The following is a 25,136-nucleotide window of genomic DNA, read 5'->3' as shown; positions in this document are numbered from 1 at the left end:
TCGGGATACTGCCTCTGCCATGAGAAAGCTAATGCCTATCACACAAGGTGACTCTCTTGTGGACACTAAGGGTGATGCTGGGGACAGACTGTGCGCGTGGGAGACCGAGGTGGGACTTTGCGGAGCCGCACACCTTCATCTTGCAGAGGAGCAGACGTGACTCTGTGCTCCTGCTCTGGGATTCTCGCCTGTGTTCCCTGTCTCTGCCCTCCTCTTGGCGAGCCTTCGGGAACAGGCAGCCAGCACGAGTGAGGAAGGAGGAGAAGGTGAGTGGAAGGGCTTTACCTTGATGGTGGGGATGAAGGCCGTGGAGAGGTGGGAGCAGAGGCGGGGGACAGGGTCAGCTTGCTGACGTCCTTGTCCTCTCGCAGGGCGCTGGCGATGGCCTGCTGGCACAGCAGCTGCAGGCCGGACACGCGGTGCTCCACACGGACCACGTACAGGGCTGGTCCTGATGCCATCAGCAGCCGCGAGTCCCGGTGTCCCCAGCAGATGGAGATGATGGGGCGCTGCCAAGAAGTGAAGGGAGACTACACTTAAGCTGTCGCTCTTGTAAGCAAAGATCATGCACGCTTGTGTCAAGCCAAATCAAGTGACCTGATAGTTCTTGAGGATATTGGTTTTAAAAAGCACAAGAGAGGATGTTAAATACCATATTACAAAAATTCAGTATTTCCATTGCAAAGCAGTTAGATCCCCAGGCCACAGCACAAAGCGCTGGAAAAGTTTTACAAAGTTCTTTTACACGTATTATCTCATTTAATTTGGTGCCATAAAACCTAACTCAGCTCTTATGACGTTTCTCCCAGGAGATGCAATCAGCCTGGGGGACTGTACCGCATATTCCTTACTGAAGCTCTGCTATCTGCAACCCCAAGTAACTGGTGGTAGGTATTCCCATGGCTTGGGGAGGTGGGGAGGAGGCAGACCAGACGGCTCTTCCCTTTTGTCCCCACAGGGAGCATTTTAGAGTCAAACCATCACTGGATTTGGGGTCACGAGCTATGTGACCTGGGAACTATGATGTAACCCTTGGAAGTCTCCTACTTTCTCATGAGCAAAGTGGGAGCTGTGAGGACTAAAGGAGATGAAACACGTCAAGTGCTCTGGGACCTATCACCAGTTATAACCCATAGATATTAAGTCACTGATATTCTCAGCCATCCTCGAGCTGATGGGGCAGAAAGAAAGTAGAAAGCTATCTGGAAAGGGGAGAGAGGGGAACACAGCTCCTGTGGCAGCTGCTCGAGGGGTCTGTGGCCATCATTTGCTTTGAAAAGGCAGGCTGAAATCCAAATGTGCAAGTTAGAAACTAGTTGTACTGAAAAAAATCCAAAGCTTTAGGGGTGCCATCTATGTAAGATGAGCCAAGGAAGAAAGAGGGAGGTGGAGGGAGTGATGGGGAAGCAGCGAGGGAATTTCTTCACTCCGATCTGGACAGATGGAGTTCTAATTTAATGAGGTCTTGAGGGGTTTCAATGATCAGAAGTGGGGCTATCAGATCTTTTATATGAATGACAGATAGGAACAGAGTTTTCCCAACACTTTAGTGACAAACATCAAGATAAAAGGAACACATGAAGACACTTGCTTAAAATCGCCTCCAGGGTCGGCTAATCCTGGTTTGAACTTCAAAACAAAATGCCAGGCTGAAGATAATTCATCTTCCATTTCCATCACAGTGAGGCCAGGCAGCCACAGCCTCGTGGACGAGGACCACGGAGCCTAGAACTCAAGTCTGGGGGCTTCCGGGGGCTTCCAAGATGGGCCTCCTTATGAGAGGATCCCACACGGAGGGTAGACCCCAGAGAGGGGCCTGTTAATTTAGAGCAAGGCAGAATCTCTGCTGAAGACAGGGCAGACAGCACATTAAAAATACACACCAAATGTATTTGGGATCATCAACCCCCTTACGTGCAGGTTAGGACTAAAGTTCTATTCCTACCAAAGTCATGCTTAATCTTAAAGATACACACCACCTGCCACCCCTGAGCCTCCTAAGATAATATGTACAACTTAGAGCTCAAGTCATGAAGGACAGTTTTCACTTAGCACAATCTGACTGGTTGGAACTGGCTGCAGAAATCTCAGACACTGCTTTCTCCCAATTTCCCATTACTTTTGAACCCATTTATCTGACATGCCAAGGGTTATGGTGTACGAATTACATATATATATATATTTTTTTATCCTCCTGTGTCCTCCCTCCTTCTGGTTCTGTTTTTCGTAGTAACTATCTCTATGTAACAGTTGATTACAATTTTGGGGAGGATCTTACATACTTATCATAATGACAGTTTTATATATCTCTTATGTCTTTGTACAAAAGAACTTAAACCACTTAGAGTTTCAAACTGGATAAAAATCCTCTCTGTTACATTTACATGTACAATCACTAAGCATCATAACAAAAATAACAATTATGTCTTAAAAACTTACCTACGTTCCAATAGCACATTGAGTTATCTTGATAAGCACATATATTATCTCATTTAATCTTAACTCTACCAGGTAGGCATCACTATTCCTGTTTAACATATGAGGAAACTGAGCTAAGAGAAGCTAAGTAACTTGGTTACAGCCACTAAACAGGAGAGCTGCAATTCTCACCCGTTTCCCTCTCAACCCCACAGCTTATGCTCATCTTACTACAAGGTGCCACCACTCTTTTTTTTTTTTTTTTTGTGAGGGAGATCAGCCCTGACCTAACATCCATGCTAATCCTCCTCTTTTTGCTGAGGAAGACCGGCTCTGAGCTAACATCTATTCTATTGCCAATCCTCCTCCTTTTTGTTTTCTTCCCCAAAGCCCCAGTAGATACTTGTATGTCATAGTTGCACAGCCCTCTAGTTGCTGTATGTGGGATGCGGCCTCAGCATGGCCGGAGAAGCAGTGAGTTGGTGCGCGCCTGGATCCGAACTGGGGCCGCCAGTAGCGGAGCGCGCACTTAACCGCTAAGCCACGGGGCCGGCCCGGGGCCGCCTCTCTTAAGTGTCAGTATAGCGATACAACCACCTGAGAACGCGTAATGGCCCACTACCAAACTTAACTGTCTGCCCATCACAGATAATAACGAGCCCAAATTCTCCCCTCTGGTCTCCCCTTAGTTCATTTGCTCAAGGCCATTTTACCCAGAAACAAACCGAACAACATGTCTGTAGAAGAGACACACAGACAAGAGGAGAAACAAGCCGCATAAACAGCCAGCCAAGGGACAAGGACTGGAATGATTCCTCACGGCAGAAAAGGATCCAGAGGTCACGTGGGCCCACAAGCAGGGATAAAGTAGCCAAGGAGTCCTGGTAGATGAGCAGGAAGCAGCAGTGGGACAGCCTGTCTCCGAGGTGAGGAAGGACCGTGCTACTTCATGCTGGGCCTTGCATCAAGGAGAAAACACAACTGCTTGTTGTGTTTGTACTTGTGATGCAGACAGACCCTAATGAAGTAAATTGTTTACTGATTTTTTTTTATTGTTTTTGTGTCAGTAGATTGTCCGAGGATTAAAAAGTAAGCCGCATTGTTTGGTGGAGAGCCCTACAGGAAGTGGGAACAGCTTAGTCTTACTTTGTGGTGCTTTAGCGTGGCAACAGGCTCTTCTTCGTGGTAAGTGTTTGGTTGATATATTCAGCTTGATTATTGGGACTTGAAAAAAATATAATAAAGTACTTTTTATCCAGAATGATTCATTTAAGGAAATAGCAGTAACTAAGAATATACTTTTGGTCTTTCTTTTAATCCTCCCTGCTTGATATTTTAATGAATCTCAATATAAACGAATACTCAAGTGGTTGTGCCTTTATTACATTATTAATCTTTGACTATTATCTTTTTGTAAGTTATGTAAATTGATGATAATTTCTCTATAAATGTCTCTGACAGCATAAGTGTTTCTCTCCTGTCCTAATTTGATGCTACAGATAGGGTGACCAACTTGTCCAGATTTGCCAGGTACTTTCCCAGGTTTAGCCCTGAAAATCTTACAGCCTGGGGGACCTCCCAATCCTGGGCAAATTCGAGTGGTTGCTCACTCTAGCTGCAGAGGATGATTAATGTTTGTTTAATTAGAAATATTATGAATAGAGGTTCTTTCACTTTGAGGGAAGCCAGCGGATGAAAGCTTAAGCGAAAAAGCTGAAGTGCCGTTGTCACGTCGTTGTACGTGCCACTCAAAGAGTGTGACAAACGATGGCGAGGACCGAGGAGCTTCACGTCATTTCAACAGTCCAAGTACACCACCTTCTGAAAGAAATGGCACTTCATCAACTTGTCAAGGTAGGTTATATTTTTGCCTGGGTCTGTTGGTATGTGTAATAGGAACCTTCATTACTGTTGTTATGAGACCTAATTTGATAAATTTGATGAGCATAATTCATTAGGTACCTCCATCTAATTTCTCTGGAATTATTTTTAGATAACACAAGAGTGGTCAGAAATCCTTGGACTACTTTATTCTTGGCTTGGCTTTTAATTGATTTGGACATTTTGCTAGCTTAAATCATTTTTTGAAGCAGGCAAGGCAAAATAAATGATATTCAGAAATTGATGTTATTTGTAGGCAGGATTGTTAATTATAAGTTAGAATTTTAGAAAACATTGATTTGTATTGTAAGACAAAATCTAGTCAGCCTCATTCATTCTTGATAAGTTTGCATGAACTTCTGAAGCCAGTATCCTGCATGAGGATGAGATATGTTTTAGGTATGATCCTTGAATAGTTCTAATTAGATTTATTTAAGTGAAATATATTAAGAATAACATAAGACTCTTAATTTTTAAAAAATAGTTCTCTGGCTTTGACTATATGGAAAAGATTGGTCGTTATTTGCCTAAGCCAGAAACCTAGGAGACATGCTGTACACGTTGGTCTGCCTTATTTCTCCGTGCAAATCTCTATCTGCATTGACAACTCCCTGGTCCAAACCAACATCTCTTGTTTAGAGCATGCAATAACTTCTTTTCCTGCTTTCACTCGTGCCATTCTTTAACTAATCACTGGCAGGGAGAAAAGAGGTGGCCATGACTGACTTAAGTCTCAACGTATCCACTTCCTAGAATCAAGAATGGAGTCATCTTGCTCTAAAGCACATGACTATGTGTGGAGGAGGGTGGCTGCTGGAACCCAAGTGTGATTCTGTTAGGAGTGAGGAAGAGGAGATGGAATAGTTACTGGAGAGGTGACCAATAGTGTTGTCTACACTGTTTTGACCCTTAGCCCTTTTGACTTTCTTTCCATTCCTTCAAAGGGTCATGCTTTCTTCTGCCTCAGAGCCTTTGCTTGTGTTAGTGTCTCTTCTGAGGAAAGTTACATCTTCAACTTGTTATCCTCCTCTTCCATTAGGTATCGCTTACATTTCACTTCCTTGAGGGAGCCATGCTGACCTTTCCGTTAGATCAGATTTGGTTTCCCTGTTATTTTGTGTCATCTCACTGTGTTTGTCTCCTTCACAGCACTTGTCTGTGAAGTGTTTATTATCCATGTGTCTGTGTGCATCTTTTATTGATCTCTGCTTCCCCTAGCAGACTGTGTTCTCCATGAGGTCAGGAGCCATGTCAGTTTGCTTACCATTGTAACCCTGGAACCTGGCAGAGTGCTTGGCGTATAGTAGGTGCTAGATAACTATTTGTTGTGTGAATGAATGGAGTTGATTTTGAGCTAATTATAGAAACTCTGGTTTATAATATTTATATACAACCTGTATTTTTTTTAGAAAAGCTTTATTGAAACATACTTGACAAAACAAACTGCATTTATTTAAATGGTAGGCTTTGGGGTCCTCGCGTCAGGGCCTGCGCAGGGCCCTCCTGGCGAATCGCGGCGCGCGCTGCCTCGCCGCCCCCTCGCGCGGGGAGGGGCGGGGGTCGGGGGCGAGCGCGCCTGCGCGCAGGGTGCCTTGTCCCAAGTTCACGTGTCTCGAGGGTGGGACTGCGGGCCTCTGCTTGCAACGGCGGCGCTAGAGCCGAGCGTGGGCTGCAGCGGCCGGAGTCATGGCAGGACAGGCATTTAGAAAGTCTCTTCCACTTTTTGACCGAGTTTTGGTTGAAAGGAGTGCAGCCGAAACTGTAACCAAAGGAGGCATTATGCTTCCAGAAAAATCTCAAGGAAAAGTATTGCAAGCAACAGCAGTAGCTCTTGGATCCGGCTCTAAAGGAAAGAGTGGAGAGATTCAACCAGTTAGTGTGAAAGTGGGAGATAAAGTTCTTCTCCTAGAGTACGGAGGCACCAAAGTAGCTCTAGACGACAAGGATTATTTCTTATTTAGAGATGGTGACATTCTTGGAAAGTATGTAGACTGAAATGAATCACTATTGAAATGGCATCACGTGAAGCTGCCCATTCCACTGAAGTACTGACATCTTTCATCATGTAAATAATTTCCATGTCTCTCTTTTATAATAAACTAATGATATCCAAACTAATGACATCCCGTGTCTCTAAAATTTAGTTTCACTGTACTGATATAAACATTTCCAAATAAAAATATGTAAATGAAAAAATATAAAATAAAATAAATGGTACGCTTTGATAAGTTATGGCCTCCACCATAAGGTGTACCTCCATGAAACTTGCAGTCAACGTCAAGATAGTGAACATATCCACTACCTTCAAAAGTTTTCTCATGCACCTTTGTTATCCCTCCTTCCCACCCCTCTGTGACTTTCTCTCCCCAAACAACCACTGATTTGCTTTCTATCACTATAGATTAGTTTGCATTTTCTAGAGTTTATATAAATGGAATCAGACAATTTGTACACCAATTTTGTCTAGCTTCTGTCACTTAACATAATTCTTTTGAAATTCATCCATGTTGTGTGTGTCAACAGTTTGTTCCTTTGTGTTGCTGAGTAAGGTTCTGTTCTATGGATATACTACAAATTGTTTATCCAGTCACGTGTTGATGTATATGTGAGTTGTTTCTAGTTTTGGGCTATTACAAATAAAGCTGCTATGAACATTTGTATGTAAGTCTTTGTTATGGACATGTGCTTTCCTTTTTATGGGCAAATACATAAGAGTAGAATGAGTGGATCACTTATGTTTAACTCTTTAAGAAACTTCCAAACTGTTACCCAAAGTGTTTATACATTATACCATTTTACATTCCCACCAGCAGTGTCCGAGAGTTCCCATTTCTCTACATCTTTGCTTACACTTGGTATGGTCAGTCTTGTCTGCCATTCTAATAGGCATGTAGTGTGGTATCTCATTGTGGTTTTAATTTGCATTTCGCTGATGACTTATGATGTTGAGCGTCTTTCCATGTGCTTATGAGCCATCTGTATATCTTCTCTGATAAAATGTCTTTTTGAAACTTTTGCCTGTTTTTTTTTTCTTATTGTTAAGTTTTGAGAGTTCTTTATATATTTTGAATACAAGTGTTTTTCTATCAAATATAGTTTTAGGTTTTACTGTTAGGTCTAAAATCCATTTCGAGTTATTTTTGGTATATGGTGTGAGGTATGGATCCAAGTTCATTTATTTTGCCTATGGATATCTCATTGTTCAGCACCATTTATTGAAAAGGCTATCCTTTATCCACTGCATTGCCTTTGTTCCTTGGTAAAAATCAGTTGTCAATATATACACAACTTGCATTTTAGCATCATTGTGAGTTTGGGCTGTTTAGAATAGTCTCTTGAAGCATCAGATGCGATAAATCAGGGTTGGATTCTTTCTATTTTTAAGCAAATTCTTTAGTAAGATATAAGCTAAATACAGAAAAGCATACAAATCCTAAGTGTATAGCTTGATGAATTTTCACAAAGTAAACACACTCGTGTATCTACCACCTAGATAAAAATAGGACATTACCAACACCCTACAGCCCCTTCTTATGCTCTTTTCTAGTCACTATCCTTTCTCTCCACAGGTATTGGCTATCCTCCCTTCTGTCACCATTGATGAGTTTTGCCTCTTTATAGAAATGGAGTGATATCTGTACTCTTGAGTCTGCGTACTTTTGCTTAACATTGTATTTTGGGGATTCATTTGTGTTGTTGCATATAGTAGTAGTTCTTGTTGTGGTATATTATTTACTTCTATGAACATATCACAGTTTATTAATCCGTTCTGCAGTTATTAGACATTTGGATGGTTTCTACATTAGACTTTTAATGCTTTTATGAACATTCTTGTTCATTCTTTTGCAAATAGGTAAGTATTTTCTGTTGGATATATCCCTAGGAATGGCATTGCTGGTCATAGTGTATGGATATGTTCAGCTATAGTAGAGACTGCCAACATTTTCCAAAGTGGTTGAACCAGTTTATGCAACCCCTTCCCTACATCCAGTAGTATATGGGAATTACGTTGTTCAGCATTCTTGTTAACACTTGATATGTCCAGTCTTCTAAAATTTTAGCCATTCTGGTGCATGGATGGTGTTCTCGTGAGTTTGAATTGGTATTTCTCTGGTGACTAATGAGGTTGAGCATCTTTTTATATGTTTATTGGTCATTTGAATATTCCTTTTAGTGAATTGCCTATTTAGATTGCCCATATTTCTATTGGGTTGTTTCTTACTGATTTCTATGAGTTTCTTTTTTTTTTAAATATCTTCTGGATATGTCTTGTTTCTTTATAACTTTGTATTTTAAAGACTTAACCCCTCCAATAAGCTTCCTGCAAATGTCCCTGCTATAGAGAAGAGGAAGATAAGCCTTTTGGTCTATGCAAATAATATGATTTTTTTTTAATGAATTGGGGTAAATCTCATTTGGCACATGGCAGTTCAGTTTTTCTAAAACTAAATTATTGTTTTTGGTAGACGTTCCCTGGCCTTTAATGGGCCCATGCAAATTTGCCCCTTGATTTATTTGGGACAGGGTTTCTCAAAAGTGGCACTATTAAAATTTGAATTGGATAATTCTTTGTTGTGGCAGCTGTCCTGTGCACTGTGGGATGCTTAGCAGCATCTCCCAGGCCTCAACCCACTAGAGGCCAGTAGTACCTACCCCCCACTTTGTGACAACCAAAAATGTTTCCAGACGTTGCTGAATGTCCCTGGGGTGGGAAGTGAGGGTGTTAAAATTGCCCTGGTCGAGAACCACTGATCTAGATTTGTTTTGTGGGTATTTTACCAGTTTGCCAGGCAATTACAGAGCTCAAAATTACGTGTGTTTTCTAAAATACATATGGAAATACAAAGGACTAAGAATAGCCAAGATATTTTTTAAGCAGCAGGTCAAGGTGAGAAGACTTGATCTATGAGATATCCTGATTTATTATATATAAAGCTATAGTAACTAAAGCACTTTGGTATTAGCACAGTGTTAGACCAGTGGAAAACAGTAGAGAACCCAAATCCAGTTCCACGTGTATCCAGAAACTTGATTTCTTTTAATAGAAGTGCTCTTACAGAGCAGAGGGCAAAGGAGGGGCGTTTCTTTAAGTGGTCCTGGGACTATTAGATATCAGTATGGAAAAAATTCAAATTGGAACCCTACTTTACTCCGTACACAAAAATCCATTCCAGGTGGATTAAAGACCTAGGCATGAAAGGCAAAACTATTAAGATGTTAGAATATAGTGGTTTTCAAACGATGTTCTTAAGAGTCTTAGAAAAAACATGGCTTGTAGTGGGAAGGGGACAGTGGATCAGGGAAGTTCTAGGTCTTGCGTGCTCTTTTGGAAATTTTAAACGCTATTTCTTAAAAAACTGTAGTCCTCCTCAGAAAAGGCTTGAAAACCCGTGCTGTGTGGCATAGATAGCCTTCTGTGTTTGTGCAGACTCAAACTTGTTTTTTTTTTGAAAATAGTATTGGACTTGCTTATAGGGCTTTCTCCCCTAGTAGTCTGTAAATCCTTCAAGGCCAGGGACTGGTTTTTTTTCATTGTTTTTCCATGGGGTCTGGAATTGTATGGACTCAATAAAATAAATGCTTGTTAAATGAATTCAAGAACTGGGAGTGGAGGGAATGTATAGAGAAGAGCAGAGAGGAAGGAAGGTGCTTTGAAGAACACTCTCATTTACAGAAAGGGAGAAACCAATGTATTGGAATAGTTAAGAACCGTGTTACAGATATTAAAGAGAAAGCAAATGCATTTATTCTGTTGCAAGAATACAGAGTGTTATGTTTGGCTGTATACCTAGAGGTTATGCTTATGGATTTTAGAATCAGACAGCAGGAGTCAGTCCTATCTAGGCTCTGCCTCTTACTAGCTAAACAATATTGGGCATGAACTTGACTTCTTTAAAACCTAGTATTCGCACTTATAAAATGGGAATAATATTATTCGGTGATTTAAGAGGTCGTTGATGACCTTGAGCTAGAGCTTTCCGTATTGTGGGATTAAAAGCTAGATTATAGGAGCTTGATTCTACTATATTGTTAAGCCTAAAGAACATTGAGAAGCTTAGTAGGAAACAAACATTGAGACACTGTAAAGAACGATTTTTATAGAAATGAAATACATTTTCTTGAGAGAATCTTACAGTTATATTTTTTAAGCCACGTTATTGGGAGTGGTCTACAAAAGCATAAAGCTACAATTGGACTTTCCTGTTGAAAGTATATTTCTCAAAATGTTTGCTATCTCTTTGTTAAGGTAAACTGAGTGGTAAAGTGCTTTTAAACATGTTGAGCATTTCATGTTTTAAAGTATGTTATGAAATTTTTAGAAATAAATCATACATCTTGATTCCAATATTTTTCTAGAAAAATTTCCTGGAGCAACCCCTGATGGCCTAGCGGTTAAAGTTTGGCACGCTCCGCTTCGGAGTCCCAGGTTCAGTTCCCAGGCGCGAACCACACCACTCGTCTCTCATTGACTATGCTGTGGCAGTGGCTCATGTAGAAGAACTAGAAGGATTTACACGTAGAATATAGAACTATGTAGTGGGGCTTTGGGAAGGGAGAAAGAAGAGAGGCAGATTGGCAACAGATGTTAGCTCAGGGCAAATCTTTCCAAGCAGGGAAAAAAAAGAAAAAGAAAAATTGCCTAAGTGTAAGTTATTTATACTCATATTTTATGACTTCTTATATAAGACTCTCCTGAAAAAAACTATACTGGCTGCAAAGCTATCTGCCAATAAACAGGTATCCATATGGAGAGATGAAAATGGTGATTTTCAAGTAGAGAAGAATTCAACCCTTATAAACTACACAGTAGGTAAACAGAGTTTGTTGGCAGTGAAGTATTCCCGTTAGTTCTAGTAGAACAAGGTAGCCAAGCATCAATCAAGATTTCAGTGGTGCTTGTAGAGAGTAGTTGGGTCATGTCACAGACGTAAATTGTAAATTATTGTAACTTCATTTTATATAGTTACTCATTACAAAGGAGTTTATTATTATACTAGATTATTGAGGCTAACATCATTAAAATGAAACTGCATGGTGCTTTCTTATATAAGAGGAATTTGACAGTAAACTATTTACTTAAGGCATATACTGATAGTATAGCTACTTTGTACTTTTAATTCTTCTGTGGTTTTGATCTAATAATGGCATTTTGGGGGGTCAAAATACCTTTTTTTAGAAACCTTGATGCAAGCATATGCTGTCTTCAAAATCTTACTTCAAATAAAGCAATAGAGGCAAGTTGGAAGTAAAAGCATGGAATACATAAACAAAATAATAAGGGAATTATGGTGCCAGTTATCAATGGATTGCCCCTGTGTAACAACACCAGAGTGTTGCCCTCTATTGTCTGTTCTGCAATAATGGAGCTGCACCCAGTAGACATTTCTCTTTTGCACCTGGCAGGGGTTAAGCTTTTGTCAGAGAAGGTTTAGGACAAAGGGCCTTCCATCCTAATTCCAGGGTGCTTCCATTCTTTTCTTTTTCTTTCTCCTGCAGTACAACCAGCAGTGGCACAATTCAGGGGTGTCTACAGGGACTCCCCCACAGTGGGTGATCCACAGTGGATTCAGTGGATCCCCGTGGATGGCTTAATAAGGAGAATGAGTGGCACCGCTGCAAGTGGAATCCCAGTGAATCCAGTAGGCATCCCAGCCTCAGCCTACCTGCCCCTGGGAGGGGACAGGGCTTTCCTGTTTGCCAGTCTCAGCCTGCTGTTCCCTACCTGCTGAGCTCTGCCCTGACCAGGGACTGGTACTGGCCTTGGGAAACATGACAATCTTCTCCACCATCCCTGTGCTGCAATCATTCCTTCTCCAACAAGGCCTGAAGGCAGCCTTGGCGAGGGGGTCCTCTCCCAAATTTGTTTCTTTCTTAACTACTCTACTGTAATTCTGGGCTATTCTCTATAGTTCCCTTTAAAGGTTTATGGTTAATTGTTCATTATATAAACTGTCCCTGCTCAATCTATTGGTTGGTTTCCGTGTCCTGATTGAACACTGATTCTTATCATTATATATTATTTTATAGGGTGTTAGTGCTAAGGGGAAAAATGAAAGGGGAACAAGTTGGATAGGGAGTGTCAGGACAAGAGGATAGTTTATATTTTAAATGACATGGTCAATACAGCCTCACCAAGATGACATTTGAACACAGAATTAAAGATAGTGAAGAAGATGAGGCATGAAATCATCATGTGGAAGAGGATTCCAAGTGGAAGGAACATAGAGTACAAATCTACAGGTGGGAGAGTGCCTGGCATGTACCAGGAGCATAATGGAGGGCAGAGGGACTGGAGCAAATGGTACAGGGGATGACTGGCCAAAGATGATGTCAGAGAGTGTGGGACCAACTGTATTGGGCTTGAGGTCCATCATAAGGACTTGAACTTTCCCCCTGAGAGAAATGGAGAGCCCCTTGAGAGATTTCACAATGTCAGGGTGTGACATCTGGTTTTAAAGCGTCACTCCAATTGGTGCATTGAGGATAGATTGCGGGTCAAATATAGAGGCAGAGAAACCAGTTAGAAGGATACAGCGATAATCCAGGCCAGAACAATGGTGCAATGTGGTCCACCCAGCCATCAGGGAGTAACAGGGTGTGGACTTACATACCCACCACAAGCAAAGAAAAAACTAGTCCAAATACCTGATATGATTATTTCGCTAATGATCAGTCTACATATGCAGTGGGTGAAAGTCCACAAGGCCAGAGAAAAGCAACCTTCATGTAAAGAAAAATTCTAAGGAACTGTAAGTCACACCACCTGCAACAACCACAGATTCTAGAATTATTTGAGATGCCAAGACAATGAGGAGGGAATAATCTTTTCAACAAGTAGTGCTGGGACAGGTGGATATCCACATGTGAAAGAATAAAGGTGAACCCCTACCTCACACCATATACAAAAATGTTACATCTTCTTACCATCAAAGATTTTGTAAATGTAAGACCTAAAACTATAAAACTCTTGGAAGAAAACATGGCCCTGGATTAGGCAATGTTTTTGTAATTGTGGCACCCAACACATAAGCAACCAAAGGGAAAACAGATCAATTAAACTTCATGAAAAGTAAAACTTGAGTGCGTTGAAAGACACGATCAGGAAAGCGAAAAGACGACTCACAGAAGGGGAGAATATGTTTACAGATCTTTACATATCTGATAAAGGTCTACTATTGAGAATATATAATACATTCTCCCCTCTCAACAATAAAATACAAATAGCACAATGAAAAATGGGCAATGCGTTTGGATAGGCATTTCTCCACAAGAGATACATGCCTGCCTGGTGCTGTGCTGTCCCTGCCTGAGGCTGCAGTTCCTGTGCTGGCCATCAGGTGGCAGCCTCCTGTGTCAGTGGTGCCCACTGAGCCTTGCTGGAGCAATTTGGGGAAAGGAGGATTCATGCAGAAGTCATGCTGACCCTCCGCCTGCCTCAGGACCCACTTGCACTTCCTATTACTAGTGTTCCTCTTCACCAACTGAGTGGAGCAAAAGCAGGAAGGAGGGATCCAAGATGCCCCTATTTGTTCATTCGGCAGCTATGTGTCAAGCCATCACCCTGGGCCGGGAGCCCTGGTGGGCCCAAGGGTGGTGCTGAAATCTACCCAGTGGTCCCTGCCCACCAGGAGCTCAGTCTGGAGGCAGATGGACAAAAGCACAAAATCAGAGACACGTGAAAGAGAAGAGCATGAACTGGAATGAAAATAAAGAGTGTCTTGCATGGAGGGCTGGGGTCTCACTGGGTAGGAGGGTCTGAAAGGCCTGACTGAGGTGACATTTGCTGTGACCAGAATGACATGAGGACCCAGCACTGCACTCACCTGTGATCAGCGTGCCAGGGAGAAGGCACTGCTGGTGTGGAGACACCCAGGCAGAAGTGAGTTTGGCCAGAGGAGGTTAGAGAGGTGGGCACTGTGGCTGCAGAGAACCTGGAGGGGAGAGGAGGGAGAAGGGCAGGCCAGACCTGGGAACTGGGAGATGGTGTGAGGTGTCTCCTCCTCTCTGACAACACTGCTCCCCACCCTGCATCTGTAAACCGCAAATATTCACTCTCTCTCCATCGCTGTGGACCAGGAATCCTGCACAACTGAGCTGGAGCCTCTGCTCATGACGACTTCCAGGTTGGGGCTGTGGCCTCCACTGAGGCTGGACCAGGGTGAGATGTGCTGTCAAGCTTACTCCTGTGGGCTTGGTCAGGATCAGCTTCACTGAGAGCCTGGCTCCTTTCTGTCTGTTGGCCAGGGCACTCCCTTGGTTTTCTTCTGCATGGGCCTCTGCATAGGGAGCTCAGGACGTCCATGTATGTCCCCAGGTCCAGGGGTTAGACAGACTGAGAGGGGAACAAGGGGAGAGGGAAGAGGGAACACAAGAGAGCAAGTGAGAGAGAATGACAGCCTCGGTGATGGAATCTGGGAAGGGTCGTCCTGTCACTTGTGCTGGGTCTGCTGGTCAGAAGCCAGTCCCTAAGCAGTCAGTGGTCCACAGGGACGTATAGAACAGGCAGGGAGATCATCCCTGCAGGGGCACACTGACCTTGACTCGAGTGTCCTGGTGGCGAAAGGCTCCCTTCCTACCTGGGCTGATCCTGCGTTGAGCTCAGATCCTCCTCCTTGGGAGTGTTGCTCATCGCGGCCCGGGTGTGCTCTGCCGGGTTCCCTGGGCTCCTGTCCCCTCCAGGAGGGAGATGTACACCGAGGGGGCTGAGGCCAGAGCAAGCAGGGACCACTCCACCCTCCCAGCTCATTTGCTTCCTTCCCCAGGAGGGCCGACTCCTCAGGAGCCTCTCCTCACTGCTCACCATCTTCTCTGCTCTGAGAGCACCTCATTTCAGCCTCTGAAGAAGACCTGGGGAGAAGTTTCCAGGTGGGAAGGCCTCTCTCCATGGGAGCCCCAGAGTGGACAGGGACCTTCGACAGGGCTGGGCATTGTCCCCTCAGTCAACTTGGACTTCCTGGGAGGCAGCAACACCTGGGGGCAGGGCCCAGGCTGGTGGCAGGTCTCTAAGCATCCCCACAATGCCCATCTTCCTGGTCTCACCTGATTGAGCACAGGCCTGCACAAGCACACAACCTTTCAGACCCCCTGGGGTTATGTGCAGCCCATCAAGGCCGCTGTGTCTGTCTCATTGTGTGCTTGTCCGTCTCACCTTCCTGGCTGATTCGCTGCTCTGTTCTAGATCCAACCTCAGGCAGCTGCAAAGTTGACCTTCCACGTCAGCTTGCCACTGAGATGGCTACTGTTTCCAGGAATGCTTAGGGGCCGGGCTTTGCCCACGCATGGCGACATCAAGTGGGCAACCTCTGACAGTGAAGCCACCCCCATTCAGGCTTGCGCCGCTCACAGGGCCGTCACACTGAGGGGGTGGGGACGGGACCTGCCCTGGGCAAAAACACCACGACTCTCACTGTTCTTCCCTCAGCTTCAAATGCTCCTCAGTTGGCTGTATGTCTTTGGTCTCTTCCCAGAGGTTGTTTTCTGACAGCACGTCCGGTGTGATCATGGCTTTCCGGGAAGAGGATTGGCTGAATTCCTCACTCAACCATTCGGTGCGTCCTGCCGACCCACGCCGATCACTTTCTGAAGGCGCATCCTTTCAGCAATCTGAGGACCCAAGATTGTGAGTCTGTGTCCTGGAGGGATTTTGAGAAGAGCTGGTGGGATGGCAGTATTGCAAAGCATAAAGTCTTGCTTCCAGAAAGCTCTCTGGGATCCTCATCATCTTGCTGTTTTGGAGTCAAAGCCCTGAGATCTTTAAAAAGCCAGCAATGTTAGAACATGGGCAGGACAAACAAAAGTCTCTGGGCTCCAACACCAACTAAAATATTCTGAATTTCTAGTAACCTGAGACGAGTGGAAAGGAGTTGGGAGTGTGGAGTGGAGGGGCGGTTTGGGCCAACTACGCATCTGGGAGGAGAAATGCCATGCAGAGCAGCCTTTCTGGGGGCATAAGTGTGGGACATGTGTGCAGACCCCCGCTGCAGACATTGCTGCTGCTGCCCTTCAGTTCCCTCAGCCCACTTGAGTCCCTGCAGTCCCTGGGAGCCAGTCCCCATCAGGCCCACAGTGTCCCCCTGGAGCACCTGCATCCACTCTCTGCCTGAGGGCTCTCTCCTGCACCGGGAGCTTCCTCTCCTGCAAGCCTGTGCCAGCCTGTAGCACAGAAGCCTTCATGACCCGGGGTAAACCCTCCACCCACGGGGACAGAGCCAGTCCGGGTGGGATCTCGTCTCCCAACAGGACTAGGATGGATGCTCACCTCAGTGCTCCCTCGTCAGGCCCCGCACTGGCTCTCCTCCTCCAGGCTCCCTTCCCCATGGCCTCCCTCGGGCCTCCTCCATCACCTGCAAACAAACCACTTGCCCTACATCCTTGTCTGCTTTGGGGCCCAAACTCTGCTGAGGCTCCACGCTAGCTGTGACTTGGAGCAGGTTGTCCAGCCTTCTGGACTTGAGCTTCCTCACCTGTAAGATGGGGACAAAAGGCCTGCTTCCCGGAGTCGTCAGAGGAGTCACAGCGTGGGAAGATGCAAACCGCTGCAAAGAAGGATGCCCGGTGATCACCCAGTGAAAACACCAACCTTGCCAAAGAAACAGGAGCTCGTGAGGCTGAGGGAGGAATGCGGGCAGCCTGTCCAAACAACGTGGAGAGTCACTGACGAGTGTGGCCGTGCAGGGTAGGCCCCCGAACAGTGGAAGAGCCATTCGACAAGGAGGGTGACAGGACAGAGGCTTCCAAGGAGAAAGATTTAAGTGTCGGAGGATCACAGAGGCCTTAGGAAAATCATGAGGCCCTGGAACATGTTTACTGAAATGCTATTATTGGCTGGAAGAATGTGTTACAAATACCCAGTCCACTCTGGATTACTTCTCATTGGTTGTAGGAATGAGTGCACACTTGTGATTAGAACCCACATTTTGTTAAATGTAGGATATCTTTATTTTTCTTAACTTTTAATTATTTTTTTTGTCGATGAAGTGCCAAGCATGGGTTTTCTCCGTTCTTTTCTTTGCATGGGTGGCCTCTACTTTCAGAAGTGGATTCCTGGTGCTCATCACCCCTGCTAACCCGAGGGACAGCCCTCTTTCAGGTCACACAGTGGATGTGAGCTCCAGGTGGGCAGGGACCACGTGGGGTCATACTCACTGGTGAAGTTACAGTGCTCGGCCCATGGCAGGGACCAGAACGTATTGGCTGAATGAGTGAGTGAAACAATGATCGAATGCATGAATGAGTACATGAGTGCAGGAGTGAGTGAGTGAAGGAATGAGTGAAGGAATGACTGGGTGAATGAAGCAATAAGTGAGTAAACCACAGAAGCTGGATCCACACAGGAGGAGCCTTTATCTGTGGCGGGCTCACAGGGGGTCACAGCACAAGCCCTGGACGGTGGCATGGAGCATGTCCAGCTGTCCTCCCAGCGCTGAGCCTCCATCACCTGCAACACAGTGTGGTCCTGGATCTTCTTCAGCTCCTCCTCAAACAATGCTGAATGTTCCCAGGAGCAGGGCAGCAGGAAGGGAACCTGAGGAGGGACTTCCCAGACCCTGCGCCATGGAGGACCACTGTGACAGCCTGGCAGGGGGCTCTTAACACGCTCCGGGCACCAGGCTAGAGATGCTCAAGCAATTCCTCAGGGAAGTCTCCCAACAGCCCATCAGGAGGCCAAGTTATTTCCTCATTGTACAGATGGGGAAACTGAGGCTGAGAGCCTCACCTGCATCACCAGCTAGAAAGAGGCTGAGCAGGGACTAGGACCCCTGTTTCTCTGACTTTGGATCATTGCAAACCACTGTCCTGCACTGTGGCCTCCTCGGGCTCAGGGGTCCTGGCCTCCCTGGGGCCTGCACCCTTCTGGCCTCCAGCCATCACTGAACTAAAGGGACAGGGCCACTCCGTCTGCCTGGGCCTGGGTATGGTGGCCGGGGAATGGCCAGCTGTGGGCGCTGTGGGCTCTCCCAGTACCAAGGACCAGCCTATCCCCCCGCAGAGTGAGGTCTCTCTGGGCATCAGGACCAAAAGTTCTCAGAACTTTAGGGAAAAGAGGTCCCTCTCTCAGCATGGGGGAGCCCTTCTCAGGCAGGCCCAAGGGGTCTAAGAGGCACTGGGTTCAAATCCCGGCTCTGCCACTCTGCAGGGCACAGAGGGGGCAAGTCTCTTTGAGCCTCAGTTTCCTCATCAGTGAAATGAAGACAATAATTGCTCCTCCCCCAAGGAGTTGTGGGGAGGATTCAAGGAGATAGCTCAAGAGGAGAACAGAGGCCCCGGTAAGTGCTCATCACCGTGAGCTGTTCCTGCTGATGTCACCCCACTCAGAGCCCCCTGGGGCCCTTCGCCTCTGCCCACTCTGATCTCCCCCCAGGCATGCCCTACTCGCTCTGACTCCGCTGTTCCTCTGGAATGCCTTTCTCCACCCCATCTCGTCCCACGGCAGTCAGCCAGCCAGGTGGGGATCCAGGACCCAGCCCCATCTCTCCTCTCTTGATTCCTCTTCATTAGAGCTAGCAGCTGTTGAGATCTGAGAAGGTGCAGGGCACTCCAGGTGCAGCCTCAGCGAACTTGTCTGACACCACCATGAAAGGTCGGCTGCCACCCCACTTCACAGGTGAGGAAACCGAGGCTCCAATGGCAGTGCCTCTCCGAGGTCACCAGGGCTCTCTCCCTCATCCCCACTGAGCAGGGCCCCTCCATCGCAGAGGCTGAATGTGCTGGATATGTGGGCTGGGGCTGGCACAGTGCCTGAGGCAGCCATCACTCCTGGAAAACCCTGAGGTGTGCTTTGGGCACGATGACCTTCTCCAAAGCCTCTAGCCCCGTGCTCTGACCTTCTGGCACCTTCTATGACACCTCCACTCTGTCTTGTCAAAGTCACTTCTGCTCACACAAGCTCAAGTGGGTCCTGCTGTTGCAACTGAGAACTCCCCCTGGAGGGAGCATGTTCAAGGAGGTCCCTGTGACTCACTGCACTGACCTAGATGTACTTTCCTGACTGAGGATGGGGCTCTCTGCTTGGAGGGGGAGGGAGCAGGCAGGAGTGTCCAGACCCTCATCATCATCTGTCCTGGATGGCAGGCCAGGCTGCTCAGCTCAGGTGAGTTAGGGAGCAGGAGGGGCATGGGCAAGGCCAAAGCGGAGTCAGGTGTGTTAGGGGCGGGGCCAGGGGTGAGGGGAGTGGTAGGGACAGAAGCAACAGGAGCGAGGCCTTCCAGCTGGGCAGGTCACCCCAGGTACCTTCATCCCCTGCATCCTAGCTGCTCCTCCTTCTCCCTCCCTCCCTCAGGTCTCTGCTTCAGGGTCTCTGGACTCCCTGGTCCCAAACAAGATCACAGGGTAGAAGGAGACCTTGGGTGTCAGAGACTGTGACCAACACCTTAACATCACGTTTACATTATGAGCCAGAATCTCCGCCTCTAGGGATCGGTCCTAAAGAAGTAGAGATTTATGGATGCAGGTGTTCCTTTCAGCATGATGACGGGAGTGAAAAATCAGAAATGATCCGTGTTGCCCAGCAGAGGCTCTTAGGCAATTCTGAGGCCGACGCAGAGGAGGAAGAGGATTGACTGGCCAGGGTCCAGCCCTGGGGAGATCAGGTTCCAGAAGAGCACACTCCCTGCAGTCCTTCCCACACGATAGCCGCAAGTGCACACCCACACACACTTGCACATAGACATACCCATGTGCATACAGATACACAGCTGAATGGGCGCATGCACACACGTGCACACACACGTGCATACAAAGGCAAAGGACTGAAACGGTGAACCCTGCCTGTTAAGGGCACTCCTCAGTTTCCACTTAATTCTTAATTCCCTTAGAATTCATTCTTTTACTGTAATTAACGTACATTGTCTTTGCAATAAAAACCTTTACAAAGAAAAACTAAATAATGTACTTCAGTCCAAAGATGAGTGATAAATGGATAACATTAACATGTGATTTTAATCTTGTTAGCATTATAAGAGGAATAGAGGCACATTCTATCAAGTTGAAACATCACGCAGGCCTCTAAAGGAGAAGAGAAGCGAGTGGCAATTCCCATCCCCAGAGGTGAACCCCATGGATGATTTGGTACGTATCTCTCTGGCTCTGTCTCTCTCTTTCTCTGTCTGTCTCTGTCTCTCTCTCACACACAGATTCATGTTCCTAGATGCATGTCTCCCGGCTGATATCACATATTAGTGGTCTTACAGATGGGACGGATGGATCCCATCGCCTCGCCATGGACAGTAGCGTTCCTTCCAATTGCTTGCTATTGCAACCAGTGCTGTGATGAATAGTCTGGAAAATACGTCTTTGAAAAGTTGGGCAGGAATTTCTGTGGGATGAAGTCCTGGGATCAGTACCGCCAGCACAGGCGTGCCCCTGGGGACTGCGATGGGTCCTGCAGGTTGGTCTCCAGAGAGGAGTGTCCTTTCACACTTGTCTCTAGGGGTCTACTGGGGCCTCTGCTTCCTCACATTGTCACCAGGTCTGGTCGTCACCACACTGGAACCCAGCCCGTCTGATGGGGCCCAGTGCCCTCTCCACAGTGTCTCCATGTGCGCGTCTCCTCCTCGGGGAGCTCGCGCATCTCTGACACATGCTGCCCCTGTGTATCACCTCTCGTTGGCGTTGAATGTGTTTGCTCTTTATCTCTTTTTAAAACTCTGACTTTCGAGCGTTTTTTTGGACCACAAGGATGCGTAACCTTTCCCTGGCCTGTGTCATGAGGAATACACTCCGGTTTGTGGTTTGTCTTTCCAGCTTTCTACCCTTGTTTTTGTTTAGGCCGCAGGAAGAGCAACGCGTTTCGTGTGTGGCTTCTGGCTCTGGTGTCCCACGTAGAACAGCAGTCTGTACCCCAAGATTATGCACATATTTACCAAAAGGGCTTTCTTTGATACATCAAATCTAGACTTCATCTGGGATTTTCCTATCAAATTAGAGAAATTCTATTTCAAATAAAAACAGAAAAGGAAAACCTATCAGGCCGTGCGAAAATAAATGGGCAGAAAACACATGGCCACCTACGGCATGATTTCACTTATAGGAAACATCCTGAACAGATTTAAAAAAAAAAGGAAACAGTGACAGAAAACAGATTAGGGGTTGCCAGGGCCTGAGGGAGAAAGTGGGAGTGAGTGCTTTTAGAACAGAGTGTTCTTTTGGAGAATGAAATATTCTAAACCCCTACAGTGGTGATGGCTGCACAGCATTGTGAATGTACTTAATGCTCATGAAGTGTACAATTTAAAATGAAAAACATTAAACTGTTAAAAGATGAAAGTGAAATTTATTTTAAATAATCAAGATATAAACAATAAAGAAAATCAATGAAAGAAACCAAGAAATAGAGAAACACAATTAGGAGGGTGGGGAAGGAAATTTGTGGTAAGGGAGTAGGTGGAACAGGTGGGACTGGAGGTGCTAATGAGGGAGGTTCCCGAGCCAGCTCTCCCAGGCCGCAGAGATTGGCCTCAGCTGCCTCCCTGTCTCCTGCAGGCGCCTGTGCAAGGGATGGCTCTCCTTGCACAGAGGCTGGGGCCTCAGCTGCCTCTCGTTCTCCTCCATGAGCCTGTGCAGGGCTTGGCTCTCCCTGCACAGAGGCTGGGCCCTCAGCTGCCTCCTGTTCTCCTGCTGGAGGCTGTGCAGTGGATGGCTCTCCCTGCACAGAGGCTGGGCCCTCAGCTGCCTCCTGTTCTCCTGCAGGAGACTGTGCAGGGGATGGCTCTCCCTGCACAGAGGCTGGGCCCTCAGCTGCCTCCTGTTCTCCTGCAGGAGACTGTGCAGGGGATGGCTCTCCCTGCACAGAGGCTGGGGCCTCAGCTGCCTCCTGGTCTCCTGCAGGAGACAGTGCAGGGGATGGCTCTCCCTGCACGGAGGCTGGGGCCTCAGCTGCTTCCTGTTCTCTTGCAGGAGCCTGTGCAGGGGATGGCTCTCCCTGCACAGAGGCTGGGGCCTCAGCTGCCTCCTGGTCTCCTGCTGGAGACAGTGCAGGGGATGGCTCTCCCTGCACAGAGGCTGGGCCCTCAGCTGCCTCCTGTTCTCCTGCCGGAGAGAGTGCAGGGGATGGCTCTCCCTGCACAGAGGCTGGGCCCTCAGCTGCCTCCTGTTCTCCTGCCGGAGAGAGTGCAGGGGATGGCTCTCCCTGCACAGAGGCTGGGCCCTCAGCTGCCTCCTGTTCTCCTGCAGGAGCCTGTGCAGGGCTTGGCTCTCCCTGCACAGAGGCTGGGGCCTTAGCTGCCTCCCTGTCTCCTGCAGGAGACTGTGCAGGGGATGGCTCTCCCTGCACAGAGGCTGGGGCCTCAGCTGCCTCCTGTTCTCCTGCAGGAGCCTGTGCAGGGGATGGCTCTCCCTGCACAGAGGCTGGGGCCTCAGCTGCCTCCTGGTCTCCTGCTGGAGGCTGTGCAGGGGATGGCTCTCCCTGCACAGAGGCTGGGGCCTCAGCTGCCTCCTGGTCTCCTGCAGGAGCCTGTGCAGGGGATGGCTCTCCCTGCACAGAGGCTGGGCCCTCTGCTGCCTCCTGTTCTCCTGCAGGAGACTGTGCAGGGGATGGCTCTCCCTGCACAGAGGCTGGGGCCTCAGCTGCCTCCTGGTCTCCTGCAGGAGACAGTGCAGGGGATGGCTCTCCCTGCACGGAGGCTGGGGCCTCAGCTGCTTCCTGTTCTCTTGCAGGAGACTGTGCAGGGGATGGCTCTCCCTGCACAGAGGCTGGGCCCTCTGCTGCCTCCCTGTCTCCTGCAGGAGCCTGTGCAGGGGATGGCTCTCCCTGCACAGAGGCTGGGGCCTCAGCTGCCTCCTGGTCTCCTGCTGGAGACAGTGCAGGGGATGGCTCTCCCTGCACAGAGGCTGGGCCCTCAGCTGCCTCCTGTTCTCCTGCCGGAGAGAGTGCAGGGGATGGCTCTCCCTGCACAGAGGCTGGGCCCTCAGCTGCCTCCTGTTCTCCTGCAGGAGCCTGTGCAGGGGATGGCTCTCCCTGCACAGAGGCTGGGGCCTCAGCTGCCTCCTGTTCTCCTGCAGGAGCCTGTGCAGGGGATGGCTCTCCCTGCACAGAGGCTGGGGCCTCAGCTGCCTCCTGGTCTCCTGCCGGAGACAGTGCAGGGGATGGCTCTCCCTGCACGGAGGTTGGGGCCTCAGCTGCCTCCTGTTCTCCTGCTGGAGGCTGTGCAGGGGATGGCTCTCCCTGCACAGAGGCTGGGGCCTCAGCTGCCTCCTGGTCTCCTGCAGGAGCCTGTGCAGGGGATGGCTCTCCCTGCACAGAGGCTGGGCCCTCTGCTGCCTCCTGTTCTCCTGCAGGAGACTGTGCAGGGGATGGCTCTCCCTGCACAGAGGCTGAGGCCTCAGCTGCCTCTTGGAGTCCTGCAGGAGTCTGTGCAGGAGATGTCTGTCCCAGCACGGAGGCAGGGATCTCAGCTGCCTCCTCGTCTCCTGCAGGAGGCTGTGCAGGGGATGGCTCTCCCTGCACAGAGGTTTGGGCCTCTTCTGCCTCCTGGTATCCTACCGGAGGCTGTGGAGGGGATGGCGCTCCCTGCACGGATGCTGGGGCCTCGGCTGCCTCCTGGGCTGCTGCAGGACATGGTGGATATGATGGTTCTCCCGGGATTGAAGCTGGGTCTTCTGGTGGCTCTGAGGGTTTTATCACTGTCACTGCAGACCGTCTCCCGGTAGCTGCTGATCCAGTCCTGTGGGACACCGGTGCCTCCATCGGGGAGATGGATGGAATATCCCCTTCCGCCAGCTCCACGCTGATCTTCTTCGTGGAGCTCTGCAAAGACAGTGACTGGCTCCGTCCCAGAGGCATCAGAGCCCTGCCCAGCTGTCCTTGCTGCTGCTTCTGCCCTCTGGACCTAATTCTCCCAGATCAGGCACACACCTGTGTCTGCACATTATTCCACCCCTGAGGAAAGACCTACACCTCAGGGGCTTGGGATAAACCTCAGGCAGAAGGGCACCACCCCGCACTCCACATCCCACCCAGCCGGCCTTGACCTGGGCTTTGAACCTGACCGACCCTCCAAGGCTTCTAACACCTCTCCGACTGCTCCTGCTCACGGTGGTCTACCCACATGAACCCGCCCTTCCAGGCACACATGGGGAGGGGATGTAGGGCTGCCCAGATGGGACCACAGTGGTAGCCTGGTTTGGAATGGCCTTCCCTGGGCCTCCCGGTGTTACCTTTCCGTCCCTCCGGGTAAACGACCAGAGCCGTCGGCCGTGAGAGGGGCACCAGCATCTGCATCGGTCTTTGGGGGCTTTCCTGGGGCTCCGGCCCCTGGTCATCGGGAAGCAGCAGCTGAACATCTTGCTCCTTCTAGACAAGTGCTACAGAAGTGAGCTCGCTTGGGGGCTGTGTTTAGGATGTGGGTGCCTAGTTACCAGGGTTCCAAGTTCTGTTGGGCTCTGTGAGGTCACTTCCTGAGATCCCCTTACCTAAGCTTCCTCCTCACACAAGACCTTCCTAAGGGCCCCCCGGGCTGCTGACTGCTCACTCTCCATCTCCATACCCTGTCCAGACACAGTCACACCGACACAGTCCACCCCACAGCCTCTGGGGAGGTCTGGACGCAACCAGGGCCCCAGCTTTGAGGACACAGAGTTGAATTCAGTCCCGCTCCTGCTTCTTGCCAGTGATGTCACCCTGGACAACCCTGCGCCTCTCAGGGCCTCCCCTCTCAGGGTCTCTCCTGTGTTCATGTCCCTCTCTGTGTAGTGGGGGTCATTCTAGCATCTACTTCCTAGGGATGTCATCAGGTGTATAGACCTAGAGATCCCTTCAGAGGCTGTGAGTCCCGTGGGCTGCTCCCACATGTAGCTCCTGCACAGACTTGGCAGTGCAAGGATTACAGGAAGGGCTGGCT

The 25,136-nt window shown here is 48.2% G+C and overlaps 1 protein-coding gene, 1 long non-coding RNA gene and 1 pseudogene across 3 annotated transcripts; 2 read left to right on the top strand and 1 right to left on the bottom strand.

The window, feature by feature from the left end:
• LOC147911356 (uncharacterized) lies at positions 1-21,261 on the top strand. 2 transcript variants are annotated; one of them, XR_015550955.1, is made up of 13 exons: positions 1-266; positions 372-552; positions 810-887; positions 3,108-3,344; positions 3,489-3,603; positions 4,099-4,272; positions 11,797-14,179; positions 14,377-14,458; positions 15,063-15,165; positions 15,768-18,566; positions 18,799-19,390; positions 20,251-20,367; positions 20,447-21,261. It is a non-coding gene; the product is annotated as an uncharacterized LOC147911356 (long non-coding RNA). The 2 variants fall into 2 exon arrangements; XR_015550956.1 differs by having other exon boundaries at positions 18,799-18,904; positions 20,251-21,261.
• Positions 5,971-6,482, top strand: LOC147911357 (10 kDa heat shock protein, mitochondrial pseudogene; annotated as a pseudogene).
• A 119-nt stretch (positions 21,262-21,380) lies between the features above and the next one.
• LOC147911355 (uncharacterized) lies at positions 21,381-24,079 on the bottom strand. The gene is made up of 2 exons (XM_087428017.1): positions 22,306-24,079; positions 21,381-21,397 (listed from the first exon to the last, which is right to left on the bottom strand). The coding sequence occupies exons 1-2, from the start codon at positions 24,077-24,079 to the stop codon at positions 21,381-21,383; spliced, it is 1,791 nt and encodes a 596-aa protein (XP_087284143.1).
• Between the last annotated feature and the right edge of the window lie 1,057 nt (positions 24,080-25,136).

The sequence above is a fragment of the Ceratotherium simum genome, unplaced genomic scaffold (genome assembly GCF_057802395.1).
Source record: "Ceratotherium simum simum isolate JZ-2026a unplaced genomic scaffold, ASM5780239v1 HiC_scaffold_43, whole genome shotgun sequence".
NCBI classification, from domain to species: Eukaryota; Metazoa; Chordata; class Mammalia; order Perissodactyla; family Rhinocerotidae; genus Ceratotherium; species Ceratotherium simum.
Note: the sequence above shows the minus strand (reverse complement) of the source record. Positions and strands in the feature narration are given on the sequence as shown.

Excerpts from the sequence above, each read along its gene's own strand:
- LOC147911355 (XM_087428017.1), bottom strand. The coding sequence starts at position 24,079 with ATGCCTCTGGGACGGAGCCAGTCACTGTCTTTGCAGAGCTCCACGAAG.